The sequence below is a fragment of the Ovis aries genome, chromosome 6 (assembly GCF_016772045.2).
Source record: "Ovis aries strain OAR_USU_Benz2616 breed Rambouillet chromosome 6, ARS-UI_Ramb_v3.0, whole genome shotgun sequence".
In the NCBI taxonomy this organism is placed as follows: Eukaryota; Metazoa; Chordata; class Mammalia; order Artiodactyla; family Bovidae; genus Ovis; species Ovis aries.
The window spans coordinates 45,869,917-45,884,556 of record NC_056059.1 but is presented as its reverse complement, the minus strand read 5'-3'; the positions used below and the strand labels follow the sequence as shown (position 1 = coordinate 45,884,556).

At 44.6% G+C, this 14,640-nt stretch overlaps 2 protein-coding genes across 3 annotated transcripts in view; one reads left to right on the top strand and one right to left on the bottom strand.

The window, feature by feature from the left end:
* The window catches only part of SEL1L3 (SEL1L family member 3), a 109,892-nt gene that overhangs the window by 37,427 nt on the left and 57,825 nt on the right, over nt 1-14,640 (top strand). For both annotated transcript variants that reach the window (XM_004009750.6, XM_042251286.2), the window contains exons 7-9: nt 6,911-7,043; nt 8,952-9,084; nt 10,540-10,680. In XM_004009750.6, coding sequence (XP_004009799.3) covers nt 6,911-7,043; nt 8,952-9,084; nt 10,540-10,680 — 407 coding nt within the window. The remainder of the gene's footprint in view (nt 1-6,910; nt 7,044-8,951; nt 9,085-10,539; nt 10,681-14,640) is intronic.
* LOC114115299 (large ribosomal subunit protein eL37-like) lies at nt 850-1,217 on the bottom strand. The gene has a single exon (XM_042251287.2). It carries the CDS (start codon nt 1,186-1,188, stop codon nt 895-897), a length of 294 nt encoding a protein of 97 aa, XP_042107221.1. The 5' UTR covers nt 1,189-1,217; the 3' UTR covers nt 850-894.

Here is a 14,640-nt window from a genome sequence, read left to right as displayed (position 1 = left end):
AGGTGGATTTAGACCAGTTAGGAAGAATTCAACAGATAGGAGTTTTGTTATATAATGGGTGACCACTGGCTCTGCTATGAAGACTTTGAGAATAGGAAGGGCAGGGAGTTTACTCTGGAGAAACAAATGATGTGTGGCCCCTTTGGAAATGTCTTCCAGTGCCCTTTCCTGCCCCCGAAATGTTTTGTACAATTTCTTTATTTATTTTTGGCTGTGCTGGGTCCTCATGGCTGCGTGGACGTACTCTAGTTACGGCGAGCGGGGGCTCCTCTCTAGTTGCAGCGCCCGGCCTTCTCACCTCGGTGGCCACTCCTGCTGTGGAATACAGGCTCTAGGATGCACGGGCTTGAAAGCTGCGGTGCACGGTTGCCTGTGGCGTGTGGAATCTTCCTGGACCTGGGAGCAAACCTGTGTCCTTTGTGTTGGCAGTTAGATTCTCAACCACTGGACCACCGGGGAAGTCCTGACCCAGAAACTAAGGGTTTGCATTTCAGGATATAAAGTCTAAAATAATACCTGCCCTTTCTCCCCTGACACCCATCTCCAACCTCAGACACTTTGGACAACCAGTTGAATTTCATAAGCTTTTCTTTTTTTCCTTTCTGTGTCAGGGCTTCCTTTCTTCTTAAATCCGCAAAAATGTAGCTTCTGACACGAGTGGAGTGAATCACAGTAAGATCCAGTGCTAGGACCAGGGTAAGGCAAGAAGGGCACCTTCCACATAAAATTTAAGCAAGCCCCCCAAAACTTAGTGATTATATTATTTTGCCAAGGCTGCCAGAACACAGTGCCACAAACTGAATGACTTGTCCTAAGTCACTTCAGTCATTTCTTTTTTTTTTTTTTAAATTTTAAAAGCCAGAATATTTATTGTGTGACTAACCGTTGAAATCCTTAAGATGAACTGGATGCTGCAACAGCCGCTCGCTTGGGTTTAGGTGTTGTTCCTTCACGGAATCCATGCCTGAATCTGCGGTATACAATTTTTAGGTGCCTCATTCGACCAGCCCCGGTGGTATTTCGTCTTTTAGCTTTAGCACTCCAATTATACTTTCTCTTTCGCTTGGCAGGGTAGCCACACTTGCCACAGGTCGACTTCTGAAGGTGGTAGGCCTTAGAGCCACAGCGGCGGCACAGCGTGTGCGTCTTATTCCGACGCTTTCCAAACGATGACGTTCCCTTCGTCATCTTGCTTCTGCCGCCGAGCCCAAAGAGCCACTTCAGTCATTTCTGACTCTCTGTGACCCCCTGGACTATAGCCCGCCAGGCTCCTCTGTCCATGGGATTCTCCAGGCAAGAATACTGGAGTGGGTTGCCATGCCCTCCTCCAGGGGATCTTCCCAACTCAGGGATGGAACCTGCGTCTCTTATGTCTCCTGCATTGGCAGGAGGGTTCTTTACCTCTAGCATCACCTCTTTAAGCAAGAGAAATGTATTGCCTCTCACTTCTAGAGGTTGGAGGGCCAAGATCTAGGTGTTGGCAGAGCCACGCTCTCTCTGCAGGCTCTAGGGAAAGAGCTGTTCTAAGCATCTCTCCAGCTTCTAATAGTTCCTTGGCTTGTGGCAGCATAACTCCAATCCTCACATGACATTTTCCCTGCGTGTCTGTCTTTGTCCAAATTTCCCCTTTTTCTAAGGTTTACCAGTCACACTGGATTAAAGTCCACCCTATTCTAGCATGATCTCATTTTAGCTAACTATATCTGTAATGACCCTATATCCAAATAAGGTCCTATCCATACTGGGGGTTCAGATTCAACATATGCTTTTTACAGGGGGCACAATTCAATTCAACAATCTTCATAATAAATAACATTTAACACAGTGTTTTAAAAATCAGGATTAATGTAAAGAATCCTTGATGCACAAAGTAACAAATTTTTCTTTAATATTTATTTGTGTTTATTTGGCTGTGCTGAGTCTTAGTTGTGGCACGTGGGATCTTTTTAGTTGCTATATGTGAGATCTAGGTCCCCGACCAGGGACTGACCCCAGGCCCTCCGCGGTGGAAATTCAGAGTCTTAGCCACTGGACCACTGCTGCTGCTGCTGCTGCTAAGTCACTTCAGTCGTGTCTGACTCTGTGTGACCCCATAGACGGCAGCCCATCAGGCTCCACTGTCCCTGGGATTCTCCAGGCAAGAACACTGGAGTGGGTTGCCATTTCCTTCTCCAATGCGTGAAAGTGAAGTCGCTCAGTCGTGTCCGACTCTTAGAGACCCCATGGACTGCAGCCTACCAGGCTCCTCTGTCCATAGGATTTTCCAGGCAAGAGTACTGGAGTGGGGTGCCATTGCCTTCTCCGTACTGGACCACTAGGAACATTAAAAAAATAACAACATTTTAAGTAAAGACAGAACCAGTATGATCATATAGGATTCCAGAGTTCAAGACTGATGTTCAGGTACATACCAACTCAACATCCCAGTGAAAGCTTTGACATGGTTCCTTACCTGGGGATACTGGCAGTATCTAGGCCCAAGACTGCCCCTCACCACCATCTCAGCTGCTCATCCTGTACTCCTGGAGTACCCCCACTACCACCACCATCAATGGAACAACTGAAGAGTTAATCTTGGCCCACCTGGGATTCCTGTGGTTAGATATTTTTGAAATCTCATTCACCAGAGAGATTTCAGAATGGGCCAAGTCAGTATACTACGCCTCAAATATTTCAGGTGTTTATAGGTGTTTCAAGGAAAGTCTCTTAATCCTCCTTTTATTTGTTCTCATAATGTAAACATAATGATAGCTGTTATCCTACAAAAGTGGCGTAGGAAGATCAGTAATTAAGTGCTGAGAAGTGCAGTGCTGCACTGCATGAAAGGCTGCAGTGACAACCGCAGAGCTGTCTGCTGTTGAATTCATTCACCCATCCGTTTATCCATCCAGGATATATTCATTCATCCAACACGTTTACCGCATGCCTGACACAGTGCTGGACACTGGGCATAAAACAATGAACAAGAATACAATCCATCCCTGCCTTCGTGGAGCTAAAAATTCTAGCGTGGGGAAGACAGATTTTAAACAAATATATTCACAAATAAATTTAAAATTCCAAATTGTGATAAATGCAGGGAAGGAAATAAGGAGGTTTTTGGCTTCAGAGGACCACAAAGGGGCCAGAATTTAGACCAGGTCATGAGGAAGTGACACTTAAGATGACAGTTACTTTAAGGAGTAAGAGGCTCATTTGAGGCTCTAAGTTCCCCTGCTACAGAACCCTCGAACCAAAGCTGTTCCCTAGATTTGAGCGAAGCCAGTTTAACAATGGAGGCAATCCTTCCCCACTGCCGGGTCCTTCACAGTAATAAACCAGAGCATTCTCCTATGTCCAGATAAGAGTAGAGATGGCTTGCCAGTCTGTCTGATGCTTGCGTGCAGAAGGGACAGGCTTGGGCTTTCGAACCATCTAGCTCAGCTTTTATGTCAGCAAAATTGATGACCATCAAACAATGCACAGTGCAAGGAATTTCTTACAATCTTGATGCAGCCACTGAGAATGTTAGAGAAGAAAAATGTGGAGAGAGATGGAACTGAAAGGATCTATTAGTTGTATTATAATAATGACAAAAAATTACAAGCTAGTACCATAGGGACAAAGTAATTTATTGATTAATTGAGAATTCAGTTAAAGCAAAAATCCATACAAATATTCGATAAGCATTTTATTTTAATTGAAACAATGGATATGTACATTCATTTGCCAGTCTTTCTAGTTACAGCCTTGCCTTTGAGTATGGATCTACTGATTGGAGTTTCTTGTGATCTTTCTGGTATAAACGGTACCCAATTTCTGTTTCTTCCAAATGGAAAGAAAACAAAGACACTTGTGAAACCATTGAAGCCCAAAATTCATCAAGATTTCTTCAGTTTCTTTTCCCAGCCTTTTCCAGCTGTCCTAATTCCATAAGAGCTTTTTTAGTAACCATTCTTTACTGAGTCTACCCAAAATATTCAACTTAATTTTTAAAGAATGAACATCTCTTTCTTTTCCATGCTTTCGGGATTACGTAAGATTTAATTACATTGTAGGGTTACAATGACCAAACAGGTTTGGGAACAAACACATCTTAGTAAGCACGAAAAAAGTGAAAGTGAGTGAGGGGCTTCCCTGTTGGCTTGGACCGTAAAGAATCTGCTTGCAGAGCAGGAAACAAGGGTTGGATCCATGGGTCAGGAACAAGGAGACAAGGGTTTGATCTGCTTGCAGTGTGAGAGACAAGGGTTTGATCCCTGGGGGAGGAAACGGCAACCCACTCCAGTTTTCTTGGCTGGGAAACCCCATGGACAGAGGGGCCTCGTGGGCTACAGTTCATGGGGTCCCAGAGTCAGACATGACTGAGCGACTATCACTTTTTCACATCTTACTCTTGGTAAACATACAACTCAACAAATGGCAGCAAAAGTAGTAGGGTGGACTAAGTTAATAATAATAACTGTAGTTAACAGTTATGGTGCCTACTATGTGCCAGGCATCATTATAAATGCTTTGTTTAAGTGCTAATTTCTCCCAGTGACCTTGTGTGTGTGTGCATGCCAAGTCACTTCAGTCGTATCCAACTCTGCGTGACCCTATGGACTGTGGCCCACCAGGCTCCTGTGTCCATGGGGATTCTCCAGGTAAGAATCCTGTGTGGGTTGCCATGCCTTCCTCCAGGGGATCTTCCTGACCCAACATTGAACCCACACCTCTATGGCTCCCGCACTGCCACATTCTTTACCACTAGTGCCACCTGTAGATAGGTACTAATATTGTCCTCATTTAAAAATGAGAATACGAGGGATCCAGAGAGTAACCTCAGCTGGCTAGTATCCATTATGTTGAGGACTGGCCACGAGGTGAGCTGGTGAGTTGGTTAAGCAGAGTTCTGTCATGAGAGCTTCTACTTCAAAAGTGTTGCTTCGTGTCCACCAAGTGCTGGTATTACCTCCTCATGAGGGTAGTTGGAGTGTTCAAATCTTTCAAAGGTCTTAAGAAGCAGAATCAATTCGCCACTCTCAGAGATAATAACTTTGTGGTCCTGCCTTTAAAAAGAAGAAGAAGAGATCATCATCTTCCCCGGGCCCTTCAAGCCTAAGATTCTGGAAAAAGAAACAGCAGGCAAAAAGCATTTTTTTTTTTTCCTCATTGGTTGCCTTTGCAGAAAGCTGATTTCTAAGTGTTCCCTCTGGCTGCCATAGGGTGATGATGTCAGTGCCCATTTCTTCACCTTTGTGTCTTCCTTCCAGCCAGGAGTACCTGCTCAGGGTCTGGTCTCTGGCTGACAGTCAGCCCTTCCTCTCTCCTGGGATGACCCCAGGTTGCCTGGCTTCTGCCCCAACCACTGGTGGCCGCTCTGTCCCGTCTGCTTCACCCTGGCCCCTTGCTCCTGGCAGCCTGCCTGATGAGCTGTGCCCTTCCCTTCTGCTGCCATCTGCCCTCTGCACTCCCTCTGCACTCCTTTCATCTCTGCCTGGCTTCTCACTTGATGCCTGTCTTGACCCCCTCTTGCTGTTCACATGTGCTCCTTGTCCACCCACACCTATTTTACTTTCTCAATTGGTAGTAAATGCACATGGTAGAAAAGCCAAAACTATGTGAAAAGGTCTATAGTTAGATGTTTTGCTTCTATCTCTGCCCCCATCCACTCCATCCCTTAACCCTCATGCCAGGGGAAAATACTTTTATTAGTTTCTTATATATATATCTCTCTCCAGAGTTTTTGTAAACGCAGATACAAAAAAATCCACTCTTCTCTTCCTTAGATAAAATGTATATGTATTGCTCTGCCCTTACATTTTTATCTTTTTCACTTAACAGTGTATTTTAGATATTTCTCCAGAGCTTTTTGTTCTTTTTTAAACTATGTAATGAAAGAGCTCATGCTTAAGACCCATTGAATGGTGTGGGTACCAGTCCTCACTGACAGACACCTGGACTTTTCCAGTCTTTGGTGGATGTAAGCAATGCTGCCAAGAACAGCTTTGTACATTTTATTCATGTGCACCCATTTTCCTCTTCCGTTTTCCTTCCTGATCCTCTGAGTCTTTCAAGACAAAGTGAACTTCCAACACGTCATCTGTGCTGACCTCTTATCTTTGGCCAAGCCCTTTGACCTTGCTATGGCCTCCTTCTCCTAACTCTGAATTTGACCTTGGTTCTTATCTAATAGGGTGTGTTTTAATTTTTCTCACATTCACCTTCTGTCTACTCAACAAATTTTCTTTTTTTCTTTTAGAGTAAAATATTTCTATTTAAGATTAGCAATTACACATAAATCCAGTGATTCTAAACAGATTCACCAATATCAATAGTTGGCATGTATTAAATATTTATGGTGGGCAAGGCACTTTGCTATTAATAGACGCTGTATGTTTTCAGTAAAGAATCTGCCTGCAATTCAGAAGACCCTGATTTGATCCCTGGGTCAGGAAGCTTCTCTGAAGAAGGGAATGACTACCTATTCCAGCATTCTTGCCTGGAGAATTCCCTGGACAGAGGAGTCTGGTGGGCTACAGTCCATAGGGTTGCAAAGAGTTAGATATGACTGAGTGACTACCACTTTTTCTTTCACTTGCATTGAATATTTATGGTGGGCAAGGCACTTAGCTATTAATAGATGCTGTATGTTTTGTCTTTGCATCTACCTAATCCTTTTACCAACCCGGTAAGAGAGGAATTATCATTTTTACTAATGAGAAACCTCAGTCTCAGAGAGGCTAAGCAACTGATCCAAGGTCACACAGCTGATAAATAGCAGAGATGGGATCTTAGCTCAAGCCTGCCTGACCCCACCATCATCTCATCTTCTTGAATTCAGAGTAAAGGGTTTGTGGAAATTTGGGGTTTTAAGTCAAGGAGGGTCAGTGAAAAGGTCTTTAAAAAAATCTGTTCAAAGCTTTCTTAACCCTTTGTACTTTTCTAGTTTCCGTGAGGATTTTCATTATAATGACACCTCTGGGTACTTCATTATTGGAGGGAGCAGGTACGTGGCCGGCGTTGAAGGGTTTTTTGGACCCCTGAAGTACTATCGCCTCCACGCTCTGCACCCTGCACAGGTGAGCCCAGGGGACCAAGGCGTATTCTGGTGCTTATGGGTGATGGGCGGGTGGCTCAGGGACATGGAACTCAGTCCAGTGCAAACAAAAGATTTATCCATGCCAGACCTCGCATCAGCTCTGTCACCAAACATAATTAATATTGAGGCTTTTCCCCCCTGCAAACACGATAATAGATTTTTGTTAACGTTTGGTTCATTTAGTACTCATAAAATGGAAACCATTTACTTCCTCTGTTTTAATAACTAGTAGCTTAATTATAGAGTCGATTTTTATCAGGCTGTTGCCTCTCCACAGCTAATGAAAGGAGAGAAGCTTAGTTATTTGGTAAAACTTCTTTTATGTGATATTATTTAAAGTATCAGAAGAGGAGACACTCAGCAAATTAGACTCTTGGTTCTGCATACTGCTTTCTCCAGAAACAGGCCTTCAGCTCATACTGGGTGGGGTGAACGGCGGTGGCAGAGATCACAGAGGGCCCTGTAATCAGAATTGAATTCTCAAGTCCAAAACCCACCCGCAAATGGAATCGAATTGTCCAAGTCTCCAGGCCAGCTCCAGCAGGGCTAACAGCTAGAGGAGGGCTGCCCCACGTGGGAAACTTCACCCTGATTGCTTTTTGTGCTTTGGTAAGGAGATCGCTGGATACCTGAAAAAGGAATTTTTTTCATTCCCATGACCTTGTGGAGTTTGTCCTGGGAAAATCAGGAGTTACTAGGTAAAATCAGTTAGGAAAAATGGAGCACATTATTGCCCATGGGTCATCTTAGAGCCCCTGCTGAGAAATCTCTAGAAGAGGAAAAAAAAGAAATTTTTTTGTTCATTTGTGCAACCAGTGCTCATTAAGCACCTACTATGTGCCAGGCTCTGTACAAGATGCTGAGGCATCCAAGATGAATTAAGGTGGTGACTTCCAAACTCTTTTTTAAAGGTGATCTACAATTTAAAAAAAAATCTGTTTTAAAAGCATGAGCAATACATACATATTCATACATATACAGTACCTACGTGTATATATATGTATATATATATGCATATACATAATACACACACATAAATGTATAAACACAAAACTGAAAGAAGAATTTTACCAAGAACACAGACCCTTGGTGTGTTCAGTGTACTATAATATTTTGTATTCTGCTTCATAAAAAACAAAATCACTGCTAGTTACAAAGCACTGAAATTATGTCATGACCCTCTGATAATGGGTTGCAACCTGCATTTTGAAAACCACTGAGTTGAGATAAGACCTCTGGTCTTGAGGAGCTCCCTGCCTGGGTCTTTTTTTGTTTTCTGTTGTTTTGTTTTGTTTCCTGCCTGGGTCTTAAACAGTTAAGTTATGAAAGAATGGGGTCCATGCTTTGATTCAGACGTGAGCACGGTGTTTGGGAGTGCTGAGGCGGGCTCTTCTGCTTGGGTACTCGTGTGAAGGTGGGTGGGCTGCTAGGGAGGCAGCCCTGAAGTGATGACCTTGGATCTAACTCTTAGAAGTTGAACAGGAGCCTTCCAAGCTGAAGCAAAGGAGAGGAGGGCTGCCAGGGAGCAGGTGCATCACGGTTAGACTTGGTGCCCTTTGGGAACTCTGGGGAGATGAATGTGATCTCTGGGGATAGAATGCCGCAGTGGAGAAGAAGAGAGCACGGAGATCTGGTCTCTGGGAAATCTTAACATTTAAGAAGCTCTGCAGACGAGAAGATGCTACAAAAAGAAGCCAGAGGGAAGCGATCAGAGCTGGCATGCCCTTCAGTTCCTAGTAACACCTTTCACCTTTCGAGAATCCAGAGAAGATGATCTGTGTACAAACAAGCCAACTTGGGGCTCTCACTGGGAGAAGGAAACCCAGCATAGGTATCCACGGGCATTTGATGACAGTGTTGTTCCTTTCGTTTTCTTGCCCTTTTGCAGATTTTCAATCCCCTCCTTGAGAAGCAACTTTCTCAACAAATCAAGTTATATTACGAAAGGTGTGCAGAAGTTCAAGAAATAGTGTCTGTGTACACATCTACGGTGCAGCAGGGGGACAGGAGACAAGAAGCATGTACGTACTAAACTTAAGGAGAACAAGCTTTAGCTTGTTTAGCTTCAGTGGGGACAAATATGACCTCACATAGATTGATGCAAATGAAAGTGTGCCTTCTACCTAGATCCCAACAAGACCAACACTCAGCAGGAACCCAAGGCTGCCTCATAGCTTCAAGCAGCTGTAATTTAGTTTAAGAATATAAATGAGAGTGTTTTGAGCCTCAAATTGTATTATTCCCATCCATATGTGATCTTAGGCCAGTCTAAGAAAATAAAAATGAATTGGAAAATAAATTAATCATTAGAAATGTTTCCCCATCGGTGCACTTTTGTCTTGGGCCATTAATATCTGAATATTAGCTTTCAGAAATGTTGAACAATGGCTTTGTTGTCAGGGGCTGGGTTTTATTTTGTTTTAATCCTTGAAATTGACTCATTCTGGAAGACATTGGTGATTTTTCAACAGAAGGAATGAATTTCAAATAGAGTGTTTTCATGCCTGCCCGTATCTGCATGGACATCCTTTCATTCATATGGAGGGTGTACCTGTTATAAAACTCGTCTCGTCTTCCAACGTTCCAGCTTGGACCTAGCACTTACAAATTTCTCTGGCTATAGATCTTCTTGCATGGTATGGTGGCACTACAGTTAGTCACATATGTTCCTTCTGGAAGAGAAATTCCTGTGGGACCTTTGCCATCAGCAAAAGCAAATTGAGTATTTCAGTCTCTCCAAGATATCACACCATCCCCAGAGCTGAACTTCCCATTTCAGACCATGGAGGGATAGATGCCTCTTGCACAATACCCCATTCTGATAGGGTTCACATAAAATGGTCTTGGGAAGTGATTAGAGATGATGATAGGTAAGTGTGGAAAGGCAGCACTTCTGCAATTTAATTTAAGAATAGGCTATACTAGTCCCCCAGCTGCCGCTTTCACCGCTGAATCATCCAGAAAATATGATGCTGTCAGAAGAGGGGGAAGATATATAGAATAGTAATATCCCAAACAGGAAAGAAACTGATTTTGATAGCTGATGTAATTTCAGGAGAGATACCCGGAGTCAGAAGGCCGGTCTTGCATGCTGATCTGTGTGGTGGCATTGGGAGGACTTTTCTAACGTCTTCTGCTGCCTTGATTCCCTGGGGTCCCTGGGCTCTGCTCCTCGACTCACACTGCCAACAAAATGGCCTAGATATTGGCCTCTTGGGGACGCATCCGAGGCCAGCTGCTCGTTCTGTAGAATTATTCAACAGCTATCAGCAACTTTGGCACATTTCCCTTGGACGAGGCTTTGAATCTGTGACCTCGAGGCAGAGGCATCGTAGCCAATTTCAAATCCCTGATGTATCCAAACCAATATCTAGTAAGCTTAAGTCTGACGCCTTATTTCTGGTTCATCTTAGAGGAAGGGATTTAGGGAGCAAGCCCTTCCCTCTAACGGTACCTGGGGCTTCCCTTTCCTGTAGGCAACCTCCGAAATTCCTACCTGGACCTGAAACTTAGATATGGGCAGCCCTCGACGTGTAGAGCCTTCCCCTGGGAGAAGGAGCTGAGAGCCAAGCATCGAAGCTTGTTCCAGGCCTTGTTGGAGCTGAGTTTGGTGACAGGTAATTGAGTCCATGCCTTGTCTTTGGACATTGGTTAGAAAGGTCCCTGTTTTTCTGCTTTCTCTCACCTTCTTTAGTGATTTATGCCTCGAAGTTATTTTTAACACTAGTGTTCTAGCTTAATTTCAAATTTAAATTCTGCCCTTGTATGTCCAGCACTCTTGATGTACCTGTGCACATTTGTGACACTAAATAGAAAAACTTAAATTTAGGAATCACTTGAGCACGTCTTTATGTAAAGCCAAGGCCAGAAACAAACAGCCGACAGCCAGACCTCACCCCCAGGTGTGGTTACTCTGGCATACACATTGTTGTCAATTTTTAAAAAAAATTAGTTCCGGTTTCTAAAAACATATAAAAATACAAATTTCTAGCTTTTGTCAAAATATCCAAAGATCTGGCGATACTGGGCCTCAGTTCCTGAATGGCAGCGAGCTCAGAGGTGAGTGGTTGGCACAGACGGGTTTTGTCCATCTGCAGCCCCTCCTGCCTCTGGCTGAGCACTTCCTGTCTACCTCCATCATGGATCTCACCTGCCTGGGCCCTTGGGCCCTTGAACTTGAGACCCCCTGACTTGAAGTATTTCCAAGCGCCATTCCAGGAGTCTGTGTATATTCCCCAAATGTGGCCAGCTTAAGTCCATTGCCATTATGGTTTGCATCATAATTAAGTACACACTGTTGGACTGAGGGGTCAGGAAACAGTGTCTGTTGGGAAGAGGAGAGAAGCTGGAAGTGTGCAGCCTGGGGAAGGAAATGATAAGGAGGGTGATGAGAACTATTTTAGTGACTAGTGAGAGCCTGTGGTGTTCCTGGGCATACGATCAGACCCTTGAGGCAAGGCAATGCAGAAACTGATTTCTGCTTCGCTTAAGAACTTTCTAAAAATGGGAGCGTCCAGTGGAATAGATTCTCTTTGCAGATAGTGACTCACCCTCACCCCATCTTGAAAGAATTCAAACCATAAAGGATATTTCATCTTTGGTTCATTTGATATTTGCTGAGTGACTGCTCAGTTACTTGGCTAGACTGCAGAGTTAAGTAAAATAATTCAAGATTTCTGCCTGTGAAGGACAGACTTGAAAGCAAAGAAAAATCGTAATGTATTTTTAAAAATAAATGCTATGGGAGTAATCGACAACTGCACAAAGGGAGCGGTCAGTTCTACTTAGAAGTCTAGGGTGTTCAGGGTAGGCTTCCTGGAGGAAGTGACACTGGGATTGATTTTTTTCCTAATTTTATTTACTCATGTTTATTTTTGGCTGTGCTGGGTCTCCGTTGCTGCACACGCTTTTCTCTAGTTGCGGTGATTGGGGGCTAATTTCCAGATGCAGTGTGCAGGCTTCTCCTTCTCAGTGGCTTCTCTTGTTGCAGAGCATGGGCTCTAGAGCACACAGGCTCAGCAGCTGCAGCTCCCAGGCTCTAGAGTGCAGGCTCAGTAGTTGTGGTGCATAGACGCAGTTGCTCCGAGGCTTGTGGAATCTTCCTGGATCAGGGAATAAACCTGCATTGTCAGGTGGATTCTTTACTACTGAGCCACCAGGGGAGCCCCTGGTTCCAGTTTTAACTTAGTACTTTCTAGCTATGTGATCTTAGGCAAGACACTTCATTTCTCTGAGCCTCAGTTTCCTCATCTGCAAAATGGGGATGACAAACAGGAGTCTGTCTCTCCTACTGTTGGTTTAAATGAATTTATACTTAGAGTACTGGCACTTAGTAAACGCTATGTATACAGCATTTCTCAGTCTGGGCACTGCTGACGTTCAGGACTGGATAATTCTTTGTTGTGAAGGCTCTGTCTTGTGCATTATAGGATGATTAGCTTCATTTCTTGGAGAAGGAAATGGCAACCCACTCCAGTGTTCTTGCCTGGAGAATCCCAGGGACGGGGGAGCCTGGTGGGCTGCCGTCTCTGGGGTCGCACAGAGTCGTATATGACTGAAGCGACTTAGCAGCAGCAGCAGCTGCTGCATTTCTGATCTCTGCCCAGTAGATATCAGTGGCATTCTGTCTCCTCCCATGCCCCTGCACCCCCTCAAGTGTAACAACCAAAAATGTCTCCAGACATTGCCAAGTGTCCCCCAGGAGGCCAAACTCCCCCCAGCCGGGAATCACTGCTGCTGTGTACGTGTTAATCTGTTATTACCTGGTCTTCATGGATCTTCTGGGAGATGGTGGAGTTGACCCCCCGAGTTGGGTGAACAGAAGAAGGAGATGAATGTTGGAAGGTGTAGGCTAAATGGACGAAGACAACATCCACCTGAAAACTAGTTTCATGAGATTTTGGATATGCTTAAATATAGTTTTGCTGATTGGGAGCAGGAATGAATCATTTTTCACAAAACATTCTTTTTAAAGCAAATACTCTCAATAAAGAATGTTTTTGTGTTATTTTTACAGCTCAGAAGTTTCGTTTAAAGAATGTGGAATGATTTTATTCTCCGTGGAGGCCTAGAAAGGGAGCTCATTAAAAACCCAAATCATGAGCCCCCGAACCTTGAGACTCGATGGGCTGTGGTGCTGGGGAGCTGCCACGTGGCAGCTCACAAACGCATGCAGCTGCCCCGTGCCTGGGGGGAGAGGGGCCGCGAAGCTGGGTTTGCCGCTTCGAGGCTCACTGCTGGTGCCCAGCCAGCCAGGTGGGCCCTGCTGGTGCCAAGTCTGCTCACATCAGCACCAGTGAGCATACCCTGAGGGGCCTCTGCCTCCCCACGCACGGGGCCACCTGCATCCCGCCTCTCCCTGCCACTTCCTGAGGTGCAGGAGCAGGTGGGACAGGGATGGGGGCAGACAGGGTGGGCAAATCTCCAGAACCAGCCTCAGACCCCCGTTCTGTCAGCCCCTGTATGTCTAGTTTGCATTGTCCCATCTGTGGGAACTGGGAGCCGTCTGCAGAGGCAGGGCCTACACTCCTCGTTAAAATTCATCTCTGCCTGGCACACTGCCCTTACTTGGGGCAGTCATAGTTAACCAGATATTCTGCCTGCCTAATCCTAGAGAGAGACTGGTGTCGTACATCATGCCCAGTTTCTAACAATCCTGAGACAATTAAGAAAATTTGATTTTGTAAGTTGAGGGTAAAAAAAATAATAATTAAAGATTATTTAGATATCTTTAATCTGGCGCTATAGAAAGAAGGGTAGTCAGACTGGTGTGACTGTTTCTCTTCCCACGTCCTCACATACCTTTTCTCCCAAGTTTGTCCTGCTGTGGGTGTCTAGCTGGCTTTGGAGTGCTTTGGACAACTCCAGTCAACAGGACCTATGTTTGTATCATGTCTTCAGCTGTCAGCCTGAGCTGTTTCGTTCTGTTGACTAATAGACTTTTCTAGAATACCCTCATCAGATTGCATTTCTCGTATCTGAGATAAGCTATAGGAACAGACTCAAGGATCAGATGTTGGCTGCTCAAAATTCCTGATGTAGGAACCGAGCAGGTGCGGTGGCACAGATAAAGGAATGCAACTGTGTGAATAACTTAAGTCACTTGTATCACAACTTTCCATTCATTCATTCCCTAGACAAGTACTGACCAAGTGGCCCCCATGAGCCAGGATAGAACAAAGATGGGGCCATGTTTTGAGTGAGAGTGACTGAGGTCAAATGCAAAGAAAAACATCAGCTCCCACAGTTCCCACAAATAGAATTCACTGGTGGAATTATTTTTTTCCTGGCGTTAAAAAATACATATGACAGCAACAGACAATGGCCTGCAACTTCTCGTTCTTTGTGACAGACTCACCATTTTCTTGGCAGCATTGCCTGACATACACTGCCAACTCCATTGCCAGGCTGCTATACGTGCGCACTTCAGATGTGAGTGTGTCCCCCCACACCGACACCATATGATTTTAGATGGATCATCACTTCAAAGGAGCCATGGGAACAGTGCATGGGTACAGAACTGGGAGCTTGTGCTTCCTCACAATCAGTTGGAGTGTCCTCTGCTTTCTGCCCAGGGA

What these genes read in the sequence shown, in the direction of transcription:
- LOC114115299 (XM_042251287.2), bottom strand. Translation starts at nt 1,188, where the DNA reads ATGACGAAGGGAACGTCATCGTTTGGAAAGCGTCGGAATAAGACGCAC.